The sequence below is a fragment of the Schistocerca cancellata genome, chromosome 9 (genome assembly GCF_023864275.1).
Source record: "Schistocerca cancellata isolate TAMUIC-IGC-003103 chromosome 9, iqSchCanc2.1, whole genome shotgun sequence".
Lineage (NCBI taxonomy): Eukaryota > Metazoa > Arthropoda > Insecta > Orthoptera > Acrididae > Schistocerca > Schistocerca cancellata.
Window position 1 is genome coordinate 477,588,410 of NC_064634.1, and position 15,080 is coordinate 477,603,489.

Sequence of the window (15,080 nt, forward strand, 5' to 3'; positions counted from 1 at the left end):
CGAGCATTCACTTAAACATTTAATTTGAACAGTTATAGTTGCATCAGCGCATTAGACTCTGAACTGCTCTGGTAGTTAGTTGGATTGTGTGGATTCTTTCTGGTCTGTGACTTTCAGAATATAGTGAACATTTTTAGAGAATCGTTTTTGATTATGAATCCCAGACAATCTCCTAATCCCTCAGAGCTATGAGCTGTAGCTATAAGTGTATTTCTCAGATGAAGTGGGCACTAGGAATTCTAATTACAGGCTTCACGTTTTGCTAATCACTTTCTGGTTGCCAATATTGTAGTTAGTGAGCCAGTGTTGAGAACGGCAATAGACTGCATAAATAATAGGAACATTTAACAACAATTATTCCTCCCGCGTGCCCGCATCTCGTGGTCGTGCGGTAGCGTTCTCGCTTCCCACGCCCGGGTTCCCGGGTTCGATTCCCGGCGGGGTCAGGGATTTTCTCTGCCTCGTGATGGCTGGGTGTTGTATGCTGTCCTTAGGTTAGTTAGGTTTAAGTAGTTCTAAGTTCTAGGGGACTGATGACCATAGATGTTGTCCCATAGTGCTCAGAGCCATTTAATTCCACCCGCCGCCCCACATATATTGCTAATCGGCCGGGAAAAATAAAACATTTTAAATAACAATAATTCCACCCTCCGTACCAAATATGGTGCTAATCGGCCGCGAAATGCATTTTTTCTACATTACACAAAACATTATTATTAACAAATAATTCCACCCGCCGCCCCACAGTAGTACTCCATTAGGGCACCAAAATGTGTAAGCAGTAGCGCATACTTCTCAAGCGTTATTGAGAAAATCGCAAGATAATATCCGTCGTCAAATATATATATATATATATATATATATATATACTCCTGGAAATGGAAAAAAGAACACATTGACACCGGTGTGTCAGACCCACCATACTTGCTCCGGACACTGCGAGAGGGCTGTACAAGCAATGATCACACGCCCGGCACAGCGGACACACCAGGAACCGCGGTGTTGGCCGTCGAATGGCGCTAGCTGCGCAGCATTTGTGCACCGCCGCCGTCAGTGTCAGCCAGTTTGCCGTGGCATACGGAGCTCCAACGCAGTCTTTAACACTGGTAGCATGCCGCGACAGCGTGGACGCGAACCGTATGTGCAGTTGACGGACTTTGAGCGAGGGCGTATAGTGGGCATGCGGGAGGCCGGGTGGACGTACCGCCGAATTGCTCAACACGTGGGGCGTGAGGTCTCCACAGTACATCGATGTTATCGCCAGTGGTCGGCGGAAGGTGCACGTGCCCGTCGACCTGGGACCGGACCGCAGCGACGCACGGATGCACGCCAAGACCGTAGGATCCTACGCAGTGCCGTAGGGGACCGCACCGCCACTTCCCAGCAAATTAGGGACACTGTTGCTCCTGGGGTATCGGCGAGGACCATTCGCAACCGTCTGCATGAAGCTGGGCTACGGTCCCGCACACCGTTAGGCTGTCTTCCGCTCACGCCCCAACATCGTGCAGCCCGCCTCCAGTGGTGTCGCGACAGGCGTGAATGGAGGGACGAATGGAGACGTGTCGTCTTCAGCGATGAGAGTCGCTTCTGCCTTGGTGCCAATGATGGTCGTATGCGTGTTTGGCGCCGTGCAGGTGAGCGCCACAATCAGGACTGCATACGACCGAGGCACACAGGGCCAACACCCGGCATCATGGTGTGGGGAGCGATCTCCTACTCTGGCCGTACACCACTGGTGATCGTCGAGGGGACACTGAATAGTGCACGGTACATCCAAACCGTCATCGAACCCATCGTTCTACCATTCCTAGACCGGCAAGGGAACTTGCTGTTCCAACAGGACAATGCACGTCCGCATGTATCCCGTGCCACCCAACGTGCTCTAGAAGGTGTAAGTCAACTACCCTGGCCAGCAAGATGTCCGGATCTGTCCCCCATTGAGCATGTTTGGGACTGGATGAAGCGTCGTCTCACGCGGTCTGCACGTCCAGCACGAACGCTGGTCCAACTGAGGCGCCAGGTGGAAATGGCATGGCAAGCCGTTCCACAGGACTACATCCAGCATCTCTACGATCGTCTCCATGGGAGAGTAGCAGCCTGCATTGCTGCGAAAGGTGGATATACACTGTACTAGTGCCGACATTGTGCATGCTCTGTTGCCTGTGTCTATGTGCCTGTGGTTCTGTCAGTGTGATCATGTGATGTATCTGACCCCAGGAATGTGTCAATAAAGTTTCCCCTTCCTGGGACAATGAATTCATGGTGTTCTTATTTCAGTTTCCAGGAGTGTATATATATATATTATTTTCAACACGGTCATTTTCTTTACTATTTATATTACAATTGATATAATGGGAAAAAATCGTGTAATCGGATGATCTTTTGTTAAATTTATAGTGTTATTTGGCAGTCTACAAATTTTTATTATCACAAAAAATATAATATTCGTAACTATCGACTAGTAAACGACCAAACGCATAAAGTGATACTGGAAATGTATGCTTGTCCGTGATCTGAGAAATCCCTCATACCTGGAAGGAGCCCGTAGCGACTTGTTACCTCCAAGTTTATGAGCGGCACAGACGGCTTTCGAAAGACGTACAATTAATCGTCGCTTTCGACATTACAAGTTGCAGGGTGGAATTTTTCGTAAAAACATGGAAAATATAAAGTTAAACGGCACCAGTTGCAATCAATAAATGCTATGTTTCCGCATTCCCGAGGTCTTTTGAGGTTTTCCGTGAGAAAACAAACCTCGTTAACATATTCAAAAACCTCTCTTACAGACGATAATTTGGAAGCAAATCATGCATAACGCAGTATTTCCTTCAATATCGGCGCTGCTAATTGGTCATGCAGTATCGACTGTATTTTAATAGCGTCTTCACGAGAAGCAATTTCTCATTCCCTTTCGATCAAATACGAGCAAATTTTGAAGACACAGACAACCATACATTTTCAGTATCACTTTATGCGTTTGGTAGTTTACTAGTCGATAGTAAACTATATTATTTGTAATAATAAAAATTTGTAGACTGCCAAATACCATTGTAAATTTAATAAAATTTGTTCCGACTACACCTATTTTTACCATTATGTCAATTGTAATATAAATAGTAAAGAAAATGACTGTGTTGAAAATAAAAAAAAACTTACGAAGGGTTACGGGGCTTGAACGCCAACCAGTCAGCTGCCGCGGCTTTGTGGTAAAAATGACCACTCACAGGTAGATACTACGAGTGTACGAAGTTTGCAGTAAATCCTCGTTCCAAACGTCGCGGCCTTCCCTTGTCAGTGTTTACAGTTTCTGACACACAATTCAACAAAACCTAATGTTTTGCTTTCACAGAATGGGCATATGATTAGCGAAACTGCACAGTTCAAATTTCTAGGTGTCCAGATAGATAGTAAACTATCGTGCAAAATCCACTTTCAGGATCTTTTTCAAAGACTTAATTTTGCCATCTTCACTTTTCGAACGGTGTCTGAAGTGAAAGATCCACCGACACGAAAATCTGTCTACTTTGCTTATTTTCATTTGCTTATGTCGCATGGTATTATTTTTTCGGGCAACTCTTCCCATTCCAAAAGGATATTTTTGGCTCACAAACGGGAGGTTTGGGCAGTGAGTGGGGTAACCTCACGAACCTCTTGTCGACCCCTGTTCATGAATCTGGGTGTTTTGACATTGGCCTCTCAATATAAATACACTCCTGGAAATTGAAATAAGAACACCGTGAATTCATTGTCCCAGGAAGGGGAAACTTTATTGAGACATTCCTGGGGTCAGATACATCACATGATCACACTGACAGAACCACAGGCACATAGACACAGGCAACAGAGCATGCACAATGTCGGCACTAGTACAGTGTATATCCACCTTTCGCAGCAATGCAGGCTGCTATTCTCCCATGGAGACGATCGTAGAGATGCTGGATGTAGTCCTGTGGAACGGCTTGCCATGCCATTTCCACCTGGCGCCTCAGTTGGACCAGCGTTCGTGCTGGACGTGCAGACCGCGTGAGACGACGCTTCATCCAGTCCCAAACATGCTCAATGGGGGACAGATCCGGACATCTTGCTGGCCAGGGTAGTTGACTTACACCTTCTAGAGCACGTTGGGTGGCACGGGATACATGCGGACGTGCATTGTCCTGTTGGAACAGCAAGTTCCCTTGCCGGTCTAGGAATGGTAGAACGATGGGTTCGATGACGGTTTGGATGTACCGTGCACTATTCAGTGTACCCTCGACGATCACCAGTGGTGTACGGCCAGTGTAGGAGATCGCTCCCCACACCGTGATGCCGGGTGTTGGCCCTGTGTGCCTCGGTCGTATGCAGTCCTGATTGTGGCGCTCACCTGCACGGCGCCAAACACACATACGACCATCATTGGCACCAAGGCAGAAGCGACTCTCATCGCTGAAGACGACACGTCTCCATTCGTCCCTCCATTCACGCCTGTGGCGACACCACTGGAGGCGGGCTGCACGATGTTGGGGCGTGAGCGGAAGACGGCCTAACGGTGTGCGGGACCGTAGCCCAGCTTCATGGAGACGGTTGCGAATGGTCCTCGCCGATACCCCAGGAGCAACAGTGTCCCTAATTTGCTGGGAAGTGGCGGTGCGGTCCCCTACGGCACTGCGTAGGATCCTACGGTCTTGGCGTGCATCCGTGCGTCGCTGCGGTCCGGTCCCAGGTCGACGGGCACGTGCACCTTCCGCCGACCACTGGCGACAACATCGATGTACTGTGGAGACCTCACGCCCCACGTGTTGAGCAATTCGGCGGTACGTCCACCCGACCTCCCGCATGCCCACTATACGCCCTCGCTCAAAGTCCGTCAACTGCACATACGGTTCACGTCCACGCTGTCGCGGCATGCTACCAGTGTTAAAGACTGCGATGGAGCTCCGTATGCCACGGCAAACTGGCTGACACTGACGGCGGCGGTGCACAAATGCTGCGCAGCTAGCGCCATTCGACGGCCAACACCGCGGTTCCTGGTGTGTCCGCTGTGCCGTGCGTGTGATCATTGCTTGTACAGCCCTCTCGCAGTGTCCGGAGCAAGTATGGTGGGTCTGACACACCGGTATCAATGTGTTCTTTTTTCCATTTCCAGGAGTGTATATATATAAAAAAATCTGAAACCAGTAGTGGTAGACATACATCTACATTTACATCTACATTTATACTCCGCAAGCCACCCAACGGTGTGTGGCGGAGGGCACTTTACGTGCCACTGTCGTTATCTCCCTTTCCTGTTCCAGTTGCGTATGGTTCGAAGGAAGAACGACTGCCGGAAAGCCTCTGTGCGCGCTCGAATCTCTCTAATTTTACATTCGTGATCTCCTCGGGAGGTATAAGTAGGGGGAAGCAATATATCCGATACCTCATCCAGAAACGCACCCTCTCGAAACCTGGACAGCAAGCTACACCGCGATACAGAGCGCCTCTCTTGCAGAGTCTGCCACTTGAGTTTGCTAAATATCTCCGTAACGCCATCACGGTTACCAAATAACCCTGTGACGAAACGCGCCGCTCTTCTTTGGGTTCTCTCTACCTCCTCTGCCAACCCGACCTGGTACGGATCCCACACCGATGAGCAGTACTCAAGTATAGGTCGAACGAGTGTTTTGTAAGCCACCTTCTTTGTCGATGGACTACATTTTCTAAGGACTCTCCCAATGAATCTAAACCTGGCACCCGCCTTACCAACAATGAATTTTATATGATCATTCCACTTCAATTCGTTCCGTACGCATACTCCCACATATTTTACAGAAGTAACTGCTACCAGTGTTTGTTCCGCTACCATATAATCATACAATAAAGGATTCTTCTTTCTTTGTATTCGCAATACATTACATATGTCTATGTTAAGGGTCAGTTGCCACACCCTGCACCAAGTGCCTATCCGCTGCAGATCTTCCTGCATTTCGCTGCAATTTTCTAATGCTGCAACTTCTCTGTATACTACAGCATCATCCGCGAAAAGTTGCATGAAACTTCCGACACATAAATCTAGCATATCCGAATAAGGAGGCAATTAGGCATGGATAAAAGGGCTACAAAATAAGAAACGTTACACATTTGTAATAAAAACAAATTGAAATAATCTCTTCTTCAGAATATTATATCTCATGGATACAATATTGGCTGAATAACGTCTGTGTGTGTGTCTGCTATCTTGTCATAGAAGGTTGGCGACCACGACCATCACGGTGTATTCCTCTCTCTTCTTAGCTGTTTTGACGAAGATGGTGATGTCAGAGATGTTGTTCTACTCTGTGACCACGAAACTCTTCCTCAGCCACGTTCGCCTTTTGTCTTTCTTTCAATAATGAGTTTCAAGAAGCTGTACTTCACGTTTTAAAAAATTTTGTGCAAAATGTGCAGCTTCTCTGCATGTTATGTTCGTTTTTTACTGTAAGGTGTTTCCCAGCACTGTGAAGTTCTTCAGTGTAGGTCACGTAATCTGCATACGAGATTCTTAACACTTTTCAAATGCCTTTAGTCTTTTCGAGTGAGAGCTTTTGATGTCCAGGCTTCTACTCCAGACTGATAACACATAACACTTCTCTATTTGTCAGCATATATTAAACTGAAGATCATGTCTGCATAACACATAACACTTCGCTATTTGTCAGTGCATATTAAACTGAAGATCATGTCTGCAAACAATATGTTAAAGTTTTTGAAATGTCCTCTGTGCAGTGTCAAATCTACTTCAACTAACGTTAAAGTTTTCAACTGATTTCACTGTGAACGTTTCGCAAAATACTGCAATAAATAGACTGACACCCTTTTGCGTAATCTACCTATCGCTTTTATAAGCCAGTTCCCGTGGTCCAATTCGAAAGGAGGAATCGTGAAGATGATCAATGAAATTTACAGCTGTCTGATAAATGACAAACAGTATCCATGTAGGTGCTACGGAGGAAGATTGTGTGTTGCTGTAACATGTGTTGCTTGCCTGCTTCCAGGAAGGTGATCCGGGCGTACCAGGACAGCTGGAACCACCGGTGTAGACTGCTCTTCTGCTGCATGGGAAACAGCGACAGGAACCGGGTGAGTCCGCTACCATAAAATCCGTTCCATACATCTAACGAAAGGGTATGTGGATGTAGAGCTCGTCAAGAAAGTAGGCGAGGCGGGGTCATCTCTGCTACTTACAGCTTAGACTGTAGCGTTAAATGTGACTGGAGGAAATAGGAGCAGCAACAACAGACAGTCCTGTGTGGTCTGTCGAGGTCTTGCACCAACGTGACCAGCCCAAGGTAACATAGCTGTTAGCAATGTGAACTAAGAGCTGAGCAAATTGCTTTTGGCTGAAGCGAAGAATCATATTTGTGCCGTGCCTGTCACTGCAATTGTGAGATGGGAAAACACTAATCGTGGCCTGCAGTTGAATACGAGGGGAAAGGAAAGATTAGCTGAGCACCTTGTAGGAAGTTTAAGGGGGGCCACGAGCGCACAGAACAAAATTCCTGTGAGTACGGAATCATAGGGGCACATTTTTAGGTTAGAGTCATGTACTAACAGAAAGTATTGTAAGAAATTAGAGCAGCTCCCAGAAAAATAAAACTTTGTTTCATCAGAACGTTAGAGGGTTGAAAAACAATACATATGAGCTCATTGTGTGCCTAGAAGATGTAGAAAATTCTGAAGTGATAGATGCTCTGTGCCTCTCCGAACACCATGCAACCACAGGGGTGGAGAATTTAAATATCAGAGATTATAGATTTGGCTCATTTTCGCGTACAGTTAACATGGAAAAAGGAGGACTTGCAACATACGTTAAAGTTGGACAAAAAGCCAACATTATTGAAACATATAGTTTTTGTGTCGATCAGCACCTAGAAGCATGTGCTTGTGAGTTTTTACTGCGGAATACCTCTCTCTAGGAATCTTTCAGCTGTTTATGAGAGATCTAGATGCATTATTTAGCCACCTGTCAGACAAGAAGTAACAGTGGTTTGTGGAGATTCAATGTAGATTTCCTAAAGGATACAGAGTGGAAAAGTGAACTGGAACTATTATTTCGATGTTTCAATGTAATTTCAGTAGTCAGTTTTCCAGCTTGTGTGTGGAAAAATAGTAGGACATTGATTACATTTTATAGACAGTGCTCAGAATGAAACAATGATGATGGATTATCTGATTATGATTCACAATTAATGTAAATGAACAGTGTGGCACCGTCCAACCCTGAGGCAAGTTCATACAAAGCAGCAAAGCTTATAAATGAGATTGTGTAGACCATGATACACTCATACAAAAACTCGTGTTATGAAACTCATGGCTTTGCTTTACGCACAGCTGGCTTGAATAATTCTTAACAGACGAAATGCAAAAGTTGTGTTGAACAGTTCAGACAGTGTCGGTAAGGTATAGAATTTTCGTGACTGGTGTGGGGTGGGGTGGAGTGGAAAAAATCACTTAGGAAGACCCACAGGGTTTAGTTTTGGGTCCACTCCTAATCTTTGTGTTGTGAATGACCTTCCACTTAAGATTCAACAATAGAATTAACTCGGAAACGATGCAAATTCAAGTCTCAGCACAGGCTACTGTGCAACACCTTTACGAGCTTTTCAGATCGTTGCTGATCACCCTGTATATCGATAAGAAGATATGTAAGAACCTCATGTGCAACTTGAATAGTGCTGACGACAGTGCATTAAAATTGATTAATAGTCAATACCATGAAAATTATTAACTATAGCAGATACATACAATATTTTAAGATTTTTTAAAGGAAAACTTGGTGTGTACCAGGCTGTAACATTCGTTATTAACTGTGCGACCGTCCGATTTCAAGTAACAGTTGATTGTAACTGTCAGTAAGCACAGAGAGTGGTTACAGTTTACATATATTGTCATGTGGTCCTTTAATATAATGACATGGTCTTCATCCAGATTATGATGTTGTATATGGCCTGTGTACGGCGTGGCCTCATGTGTGGAGCTGTAATTTGATTGATGTGCCACATCTAATGTGATGAACCATTTGGTGCTTATCCACATGCAAGTAGCAGTAACAGCATATGCCATGTTTGTAACACTATTTTTATTACGTCTGGTAGTGTCTACAAATAATGTACTGATGTTACAATGTTTTATGTGCGTGAAAAGTTAGCCAATCGCACAATCAATAAAGAGTGGCACAGCTTGCAAGGGACTATGTTTTCCTTTACAAAACGTTTAGAGGCTGTGGCCCCTCACAAAAACAAAATTACAATTATAAAATTTGTCACTCGATCTGCCAATAGATGGAGAAACTTGATTTATATCAGGTTCCGGAAAGCATATTCTGGAAGCTTTTCAGGAAAGAAGCATTAGCCAAGACAGTGTGCTGATTAAGAGGAATTGTTTTGTGTGGGTGTGTATTTTGTTTCGTATAGCAGATTCAAAGTGGCTCCTTTTTATGCTAAGTATAACACTTGCATATTCTTATCAGTCTTTCTCAGTGCGGTGCAGATGCAGATTTGTTTAGGTTGCTTGGTCGTAAACCATTTGCATCACGTAAAAGCCTCAGTCTTCATTAGTGCCTTTATTTGACAAAATTGATATATCTACTCTAATCTTTTTATCACAGATAAGATTCCTCAGGGTACCGATACCATTAATTGGGCACTCTGGTGAGTAATATACTCCTCTTAGGATGCCAGTCGTGGGTGCAGTACCTACAGCAGTCGTGAGTTACAGTGTGAGGACGTGGTGTGCCCGCAGAACTCGTTCGCGGACATCGCGCGTCTGCTGTCCGAGTTCTTCCGCGACCTGGACGTGGTGCCTTCCGACGTGGTGGCCGGCCTGGTGCTGCTCAGGAAGTTCCAGAAGATCGAGCGCGAAGCCGTCGTCAAGGAGGTGAGTGAGGCCGCCAGCAGTCCGCCTTCTGGCTCTGAGCAGCTCTAGTCCGGTTACAAACCCAATTACTCTCGTTATTTCGTCGAGCTACCTTCGAATGATATGACCCAGTTACGCACTGATCAGACGTACTTTCCGTCATATGTTCTGTCTCATTCTGCTCATTCTCCCCTTCTGCATAGTTCCTCTACACTTTGTACGTAGCCCGTTCTTTACTCGTCCTTCTTAACGTTTTCTTCCTACACATTTAGACGCCGAAGAACCAAAGAAACTGGTATACATGTCTAATACCGTGTAGAGCCCCCGCAAGCACGCAGATGTGCCGCAACAACGACTTGACGTAGACTCGAAAATGTCTGAAGTAGTGATAGAGGGAACTGATACCATGAATCCTGCAGGGCTATCCATAAATCCGTAAGAGTACCAAGGAGTGGAGATCTCTTGCGAAGAGCATGTTGCAAGACATCCAAAATATGCTCATTAATGTTCATGGCTGGGGAGTTTGGTGCCTTGCGGAAGTGTTTAAACTCAGAATAGTGTTCCTGGAGCCACTCTGTAGCAATTCTGAACGTGTGGGGTGTCGCATTGTCCTGCTGGAATTGCCCAAGTCCGTCGGAATGCATAATGGACACGAATGGATGCAAGTGATCAGACGGGATGCTTACGTACTAGTCACCTTCCGGATTCATATCTAGACCTATCAGGAGCCCCATATCACTCCAACTGCACACGGCTCACATCATTACATGACATCCACCAGCTTGAACAGTCCCCTGCTGACATGCAGGGTCCAAGGATTCATGAGGTTGTCTCCATACCTGTACACGTCCATCCGCTCGAAACAATTTGAAGCGAGAATCGAACGAGCAGGCCCGGGTTCGATTCCCGGCGGGGTCAGGGATTTTCTCTGCCTCGTGATGACTGGGTGTTGTGTGACGTCCTTAGGTTAGTTAGGTTTAAGTAGTTCTAAGTTCTAGGGGACTGATGACCATAGATGTTAAGTCCCATAGTGCTCAGAGCCATTTGAACGAACGAGCAGGCAACCTGTTTCCAGTCGTATATAGTCCAATATTGGCATTGACGGGCCCAGGCGAGGCGTGTGCAGTGATCAAGGGTACACGAATGGGCCTTGAGCTCCGAAAGCCCATATCGATGATGTTTCGTTGAATTGTTCGCACGCTGACAGTTGATGGTGCCCCAGCACTGAAATCTGCAGAATTTGCGGAAGCGTTGCACGTCGGTCACGTTGAACGATTCTGTTAAGTCGTCGTTGGTCCCGTTGTTACAGAATATTTTCCCGGCCGCAGCGATATCGCAGATTTGATGTTTGACCGGATTCCCGATATTCACGGTACACTGGTGAAATGGTCGTACGGGAAAATCGCCACTTTATCAATGCCTGGGAGATTCTGTGTCCCATCGCTCGTGTGCCGACTTTAACACCACGTTCAGACTCACTTAAGTCTTCAGAACCTGCCATTGTAGCAGCAGTAACCGATCTAACAACTGCGCCAGACACTTGTTGCCGACCGCAGCGCCGTATTCTGCCTGTTTACATATTTCTATATTTGAATACGCATCCCTACATCCCTACGCCAGTTTCTTTGGGGTTTCAGTGTATCTTCAGATTTCGACAGGCTGCTCTTCACTAATCATTCCGTTGATCTGTTCCCAACATTTTGTTCTATTACGGCGGATTTTATTCCCTGGCTCATAAGCAGTTTGGTCTGTATGTCATAGTTCTTTGTTCTATCTACTTCACTGCATCCATTCACCTTTACGACAAAAATAATTTGTTACCAGACGTCTACTCTTTCGCTTTCCACTTGTAGCCCATGACTCACTTCCGTGCAGTTATGTAAGAACATCCTTGATGTTGAAAAAATAATTCTTATCTCTTTGAGCGTTTTGTTTTGCTTTCTTTTGTGGATACTCTTCACGAGGCTTTGTCCTAAACTTTCATCTATCGCTTTGGTATACGGCGCACCCCAGCTATCCTCTATCAGTGGGGAGCCCCATTCTGTTTTGGCTCCTCTAACAGCTTGATACGGTACGGTGACGCGTGAATTTCTGTGTGGACTAGTACTGCAGGCATGAATTTTGCAGATGAACAAAAAAGATATTGTCTAACTTCGTATTTTCGAGGTGATAGTTAAGATTCTGCGACTACCTTCTATTGTTCTTCATCTGTTTGTGAAATTCGCCAGTTTCTTCTACACACTTTTTTATCGTAACCGAAAGTAATGTTGTAACGTAATTAATGTTTCATTAGTTCTAATGTTACATTACGAACAATGAATATTTTTCTGATGCAGACTTCTTCCCTTCGAAGCGATTTTGTTAGTAATTCTGTTCATTTCCTCGGTTTGTATTCTGTACATACAATAACCAGCAAGTAAATTCGTTTCTCGTTGACCATGATCTTTTCGTACCAAAAATATACGATTATCTGCGAATAAATGAAATGTATTCGCAGTTGCGAATATGGACAACCTACAGCTGGAATGACGAAATGACGACACTGGAAATTTCTGCCAGACCGGGGCTCGAACGCAGATTTCTGCTTGTAGGGAGCAGTCGCCTTAACCACTTACGATTATTCGTGCAGGTTTCATGCCCAGACCAAAACATCCCTATGTCAGCGTTCATGTGTGTACAACCAGCACTCGTACATCCAAAGAGGGGAACATTTTAACTGAATGTCGCGTGCCTGGCGCCGGCGGATAAATACGATATCGCACTGCACGCATGTGCGTCGATTTCAGGCAAGCGACTTTCAATTAAAATATCTCCCATTTACGGGAAATTACATAATGCATGTACGAGTGCAGGTCGTAGACACAGGGATTATTCGCGACTGCAAATACATTTCACGGATTTCATAACAGCTGCAGTCACCGCAGTGGCAGTTCCTTCAGTTACGCATGCACTACAGTGTCCTATCTGCGTATAACAGACATGTCAAATTAGTGTCCCACCTATCGAAATGCCTGCCTCTAATTGCGTCCATTCTCATAACGCATCACCCAGATACATGTGAAAATCTCCAGTATACAGAGTGTTACAAAAAGGTACGGCCAAACTTTCAGGAAACATTCTTCACACACACAAAGAAAGAAAATGTGTTATGTGGACATGTGTCCGGAAACGCTTACTCTCCATGTTAGAGCTCATTTTATTACTTCTCTTCAAATCACATTAATCATGGAATGGAAACACACAGCAACAGAATGTACCAGCGTGACTTCGAACACTTTGTTACAGGAAATGCTCAAAATGTCCTCCGTTAGCGAGGATACATGCATCCACCCTCCGTCGCATGGAATCCCTGATGCGCTGATGCAGCCCTGGAGAATGGCGTATTGTATCACAGCCGTCCACAATACGAGCACGAAGAGTCTCTACATTTGATACCGGGTTTGCGTAGACAAGAGTTTTCAAATGCCCCCATAAATGAAAGTCAAGAGGGTTGAAGTCAGGAGAGCGTGGAAGCCACGGAATTGGTCCGCCTCTACCAATCCATCCGTCACCGAATCTGTTGTTGAGAAACGTACGAACACTTTGACTGAAATATGCAGGAGCTCCATCGTGCATCAACCACATGTTGTGTCGTACTTGTAAGGGCACATGTTCTAGCAGCACAGGTAGAGTATCCCGTATGAAATCATGATAATTTGCTCCATTGAGCGCAGGTGGAACAACATGGGGCCAAATCAAGACATCACCAACAATGCGTGCCCAAACGTTCACAGAAAATCTGTGTTGATGACGTGATTTCACAATTGCGTGCGGATTCTCGTCAGCCCACACATGTTGATTGTGAAAATTTACAATTTGATCACGTTGGAATGAAGCCTCATCCGTAAAGAGAACATTTGCACTGAAATTAGGGTTGAGACATCGTTTGATGAACCATTCGCAGAAGTGTACCCGTGGAGGCCAATCAGCTGCTGATAGTACCTGCACACGCTGTACATGGTACGGAAACAACAGGTTCTCCCGTAGCCCTCTCCATACAGTGACGTGATCAACATTAACTTGTACAGCAGCAACTTCTCTGACGCTGACATTAGGGTTATCGTCAACTGCACGAAGAATTGCCTCGTCCATTGCAAGTGTCCTCGTTGTTCTAGGTCTTTCCCAGTCGCGAGTCATAGGCTGAAATGTTCCGTGCTTCCTAAGACGCCGATCAATTGCTTCGAACGTCTTCCTGTCGGGACACCTTCGTTCTGGAAATCTGTCTCGATACAAATGTACCGCGCCACGGCTATTGCCAGTCCTAATCCATACATCAAATGGGCATCTGCCAACTCCGCATTTGTAAACATTGCACTGACTGCAAAACCACGTTCGTGATGAACACTAACCGTTTGATGCTACGTACTGATGTGCTTGCACTGTAGAGTAATGAGTCGCATGTCAACACAAGCACCGAAGTCAACATTACCTTCCTTCAATTGGGCCAACTGGCGGTGAATCGAGGAAGTACAGTACATACTGACGAAACTAAAATGAGCTCTAACATGGAAATTAAGCGTTTCCGGACACATGTCCACATAACATCTTTTCTTTATTTGTGTATGAGGAATGTTTCCTGAAAGTTTGGCCGTACCTTTTTGTAACACCGTGTATAAGGCGTTTCCATAATAGCGTGCAAAAGTCTAGCAGGACATAGAGAATGCTCCAGTGAACAATTTGAGGTAGAGAAGCTGGGGTCAGAGAAGCCAGCTTAAGGAGATATCAACTTGTCTACTGCTTTGTCTAGCATTACTGTTTTCCAGCTTATGTACAACTAACATGCGTACAAGTTTACACCACTGTGCTGTTTATTTACATGGTCATTGTGTATTTCCTGCAAGGAAACGAGCAGGACGCGCCTGATTACCAAGCGTGTTTTGTGTGTTTTACTTGTTCGTAAGGTGGCTCTACGTCTACGTGGATACTCTGAAAATCACATTTAAGTGCCTGGCAGAGGGTTCATCGAACCATCTTCACAATTCTCTGTTACTCCAACCTCGTATAGCGGGCGGAAAGAACGAACACCTATATTTTTGCGTACGAGCACTGATTTCCCTTACTTTATCGTGGAGATCGTTTATCCCTACGTAGGTCGGTGTCAGCAAAATACTTCCGCATTCGGAGGAGAAAGTTGGTGATTGCAATTTCGTGAAAAGATTCCGTCGCAACGAAAAACGCCTTTCTTTTAATAA

The 15,080-nt window shown here is 45.4% G+C and overlaps 1 protein-coding gene across 1 annotated transcript in view; it reads left to right on the forward strand.

The window, feature by feature from the left end:
* LOC126101507 (diacylglycerol lipase-alpha) overlaps nt 1-15,080 on the forward strand; it is a 477,330-nt gene that overhangs the window by 168,242 nt on the left and 294,008 nt on the right. Inside the window, exons 6-7 of the mRNA XM_049912151.1 lie at nt 6,990-7,074; nt 9,736-9,870. Coding sequence (XP_049768108.1) covers nt 6,990-7,074; nt 9,736-9,870 — 220 coding nt within the window. The remainder of the gene's footprint in view (nt 1-6,989; nt 7,075-9,735; nt 9,871-15,080) is intronic.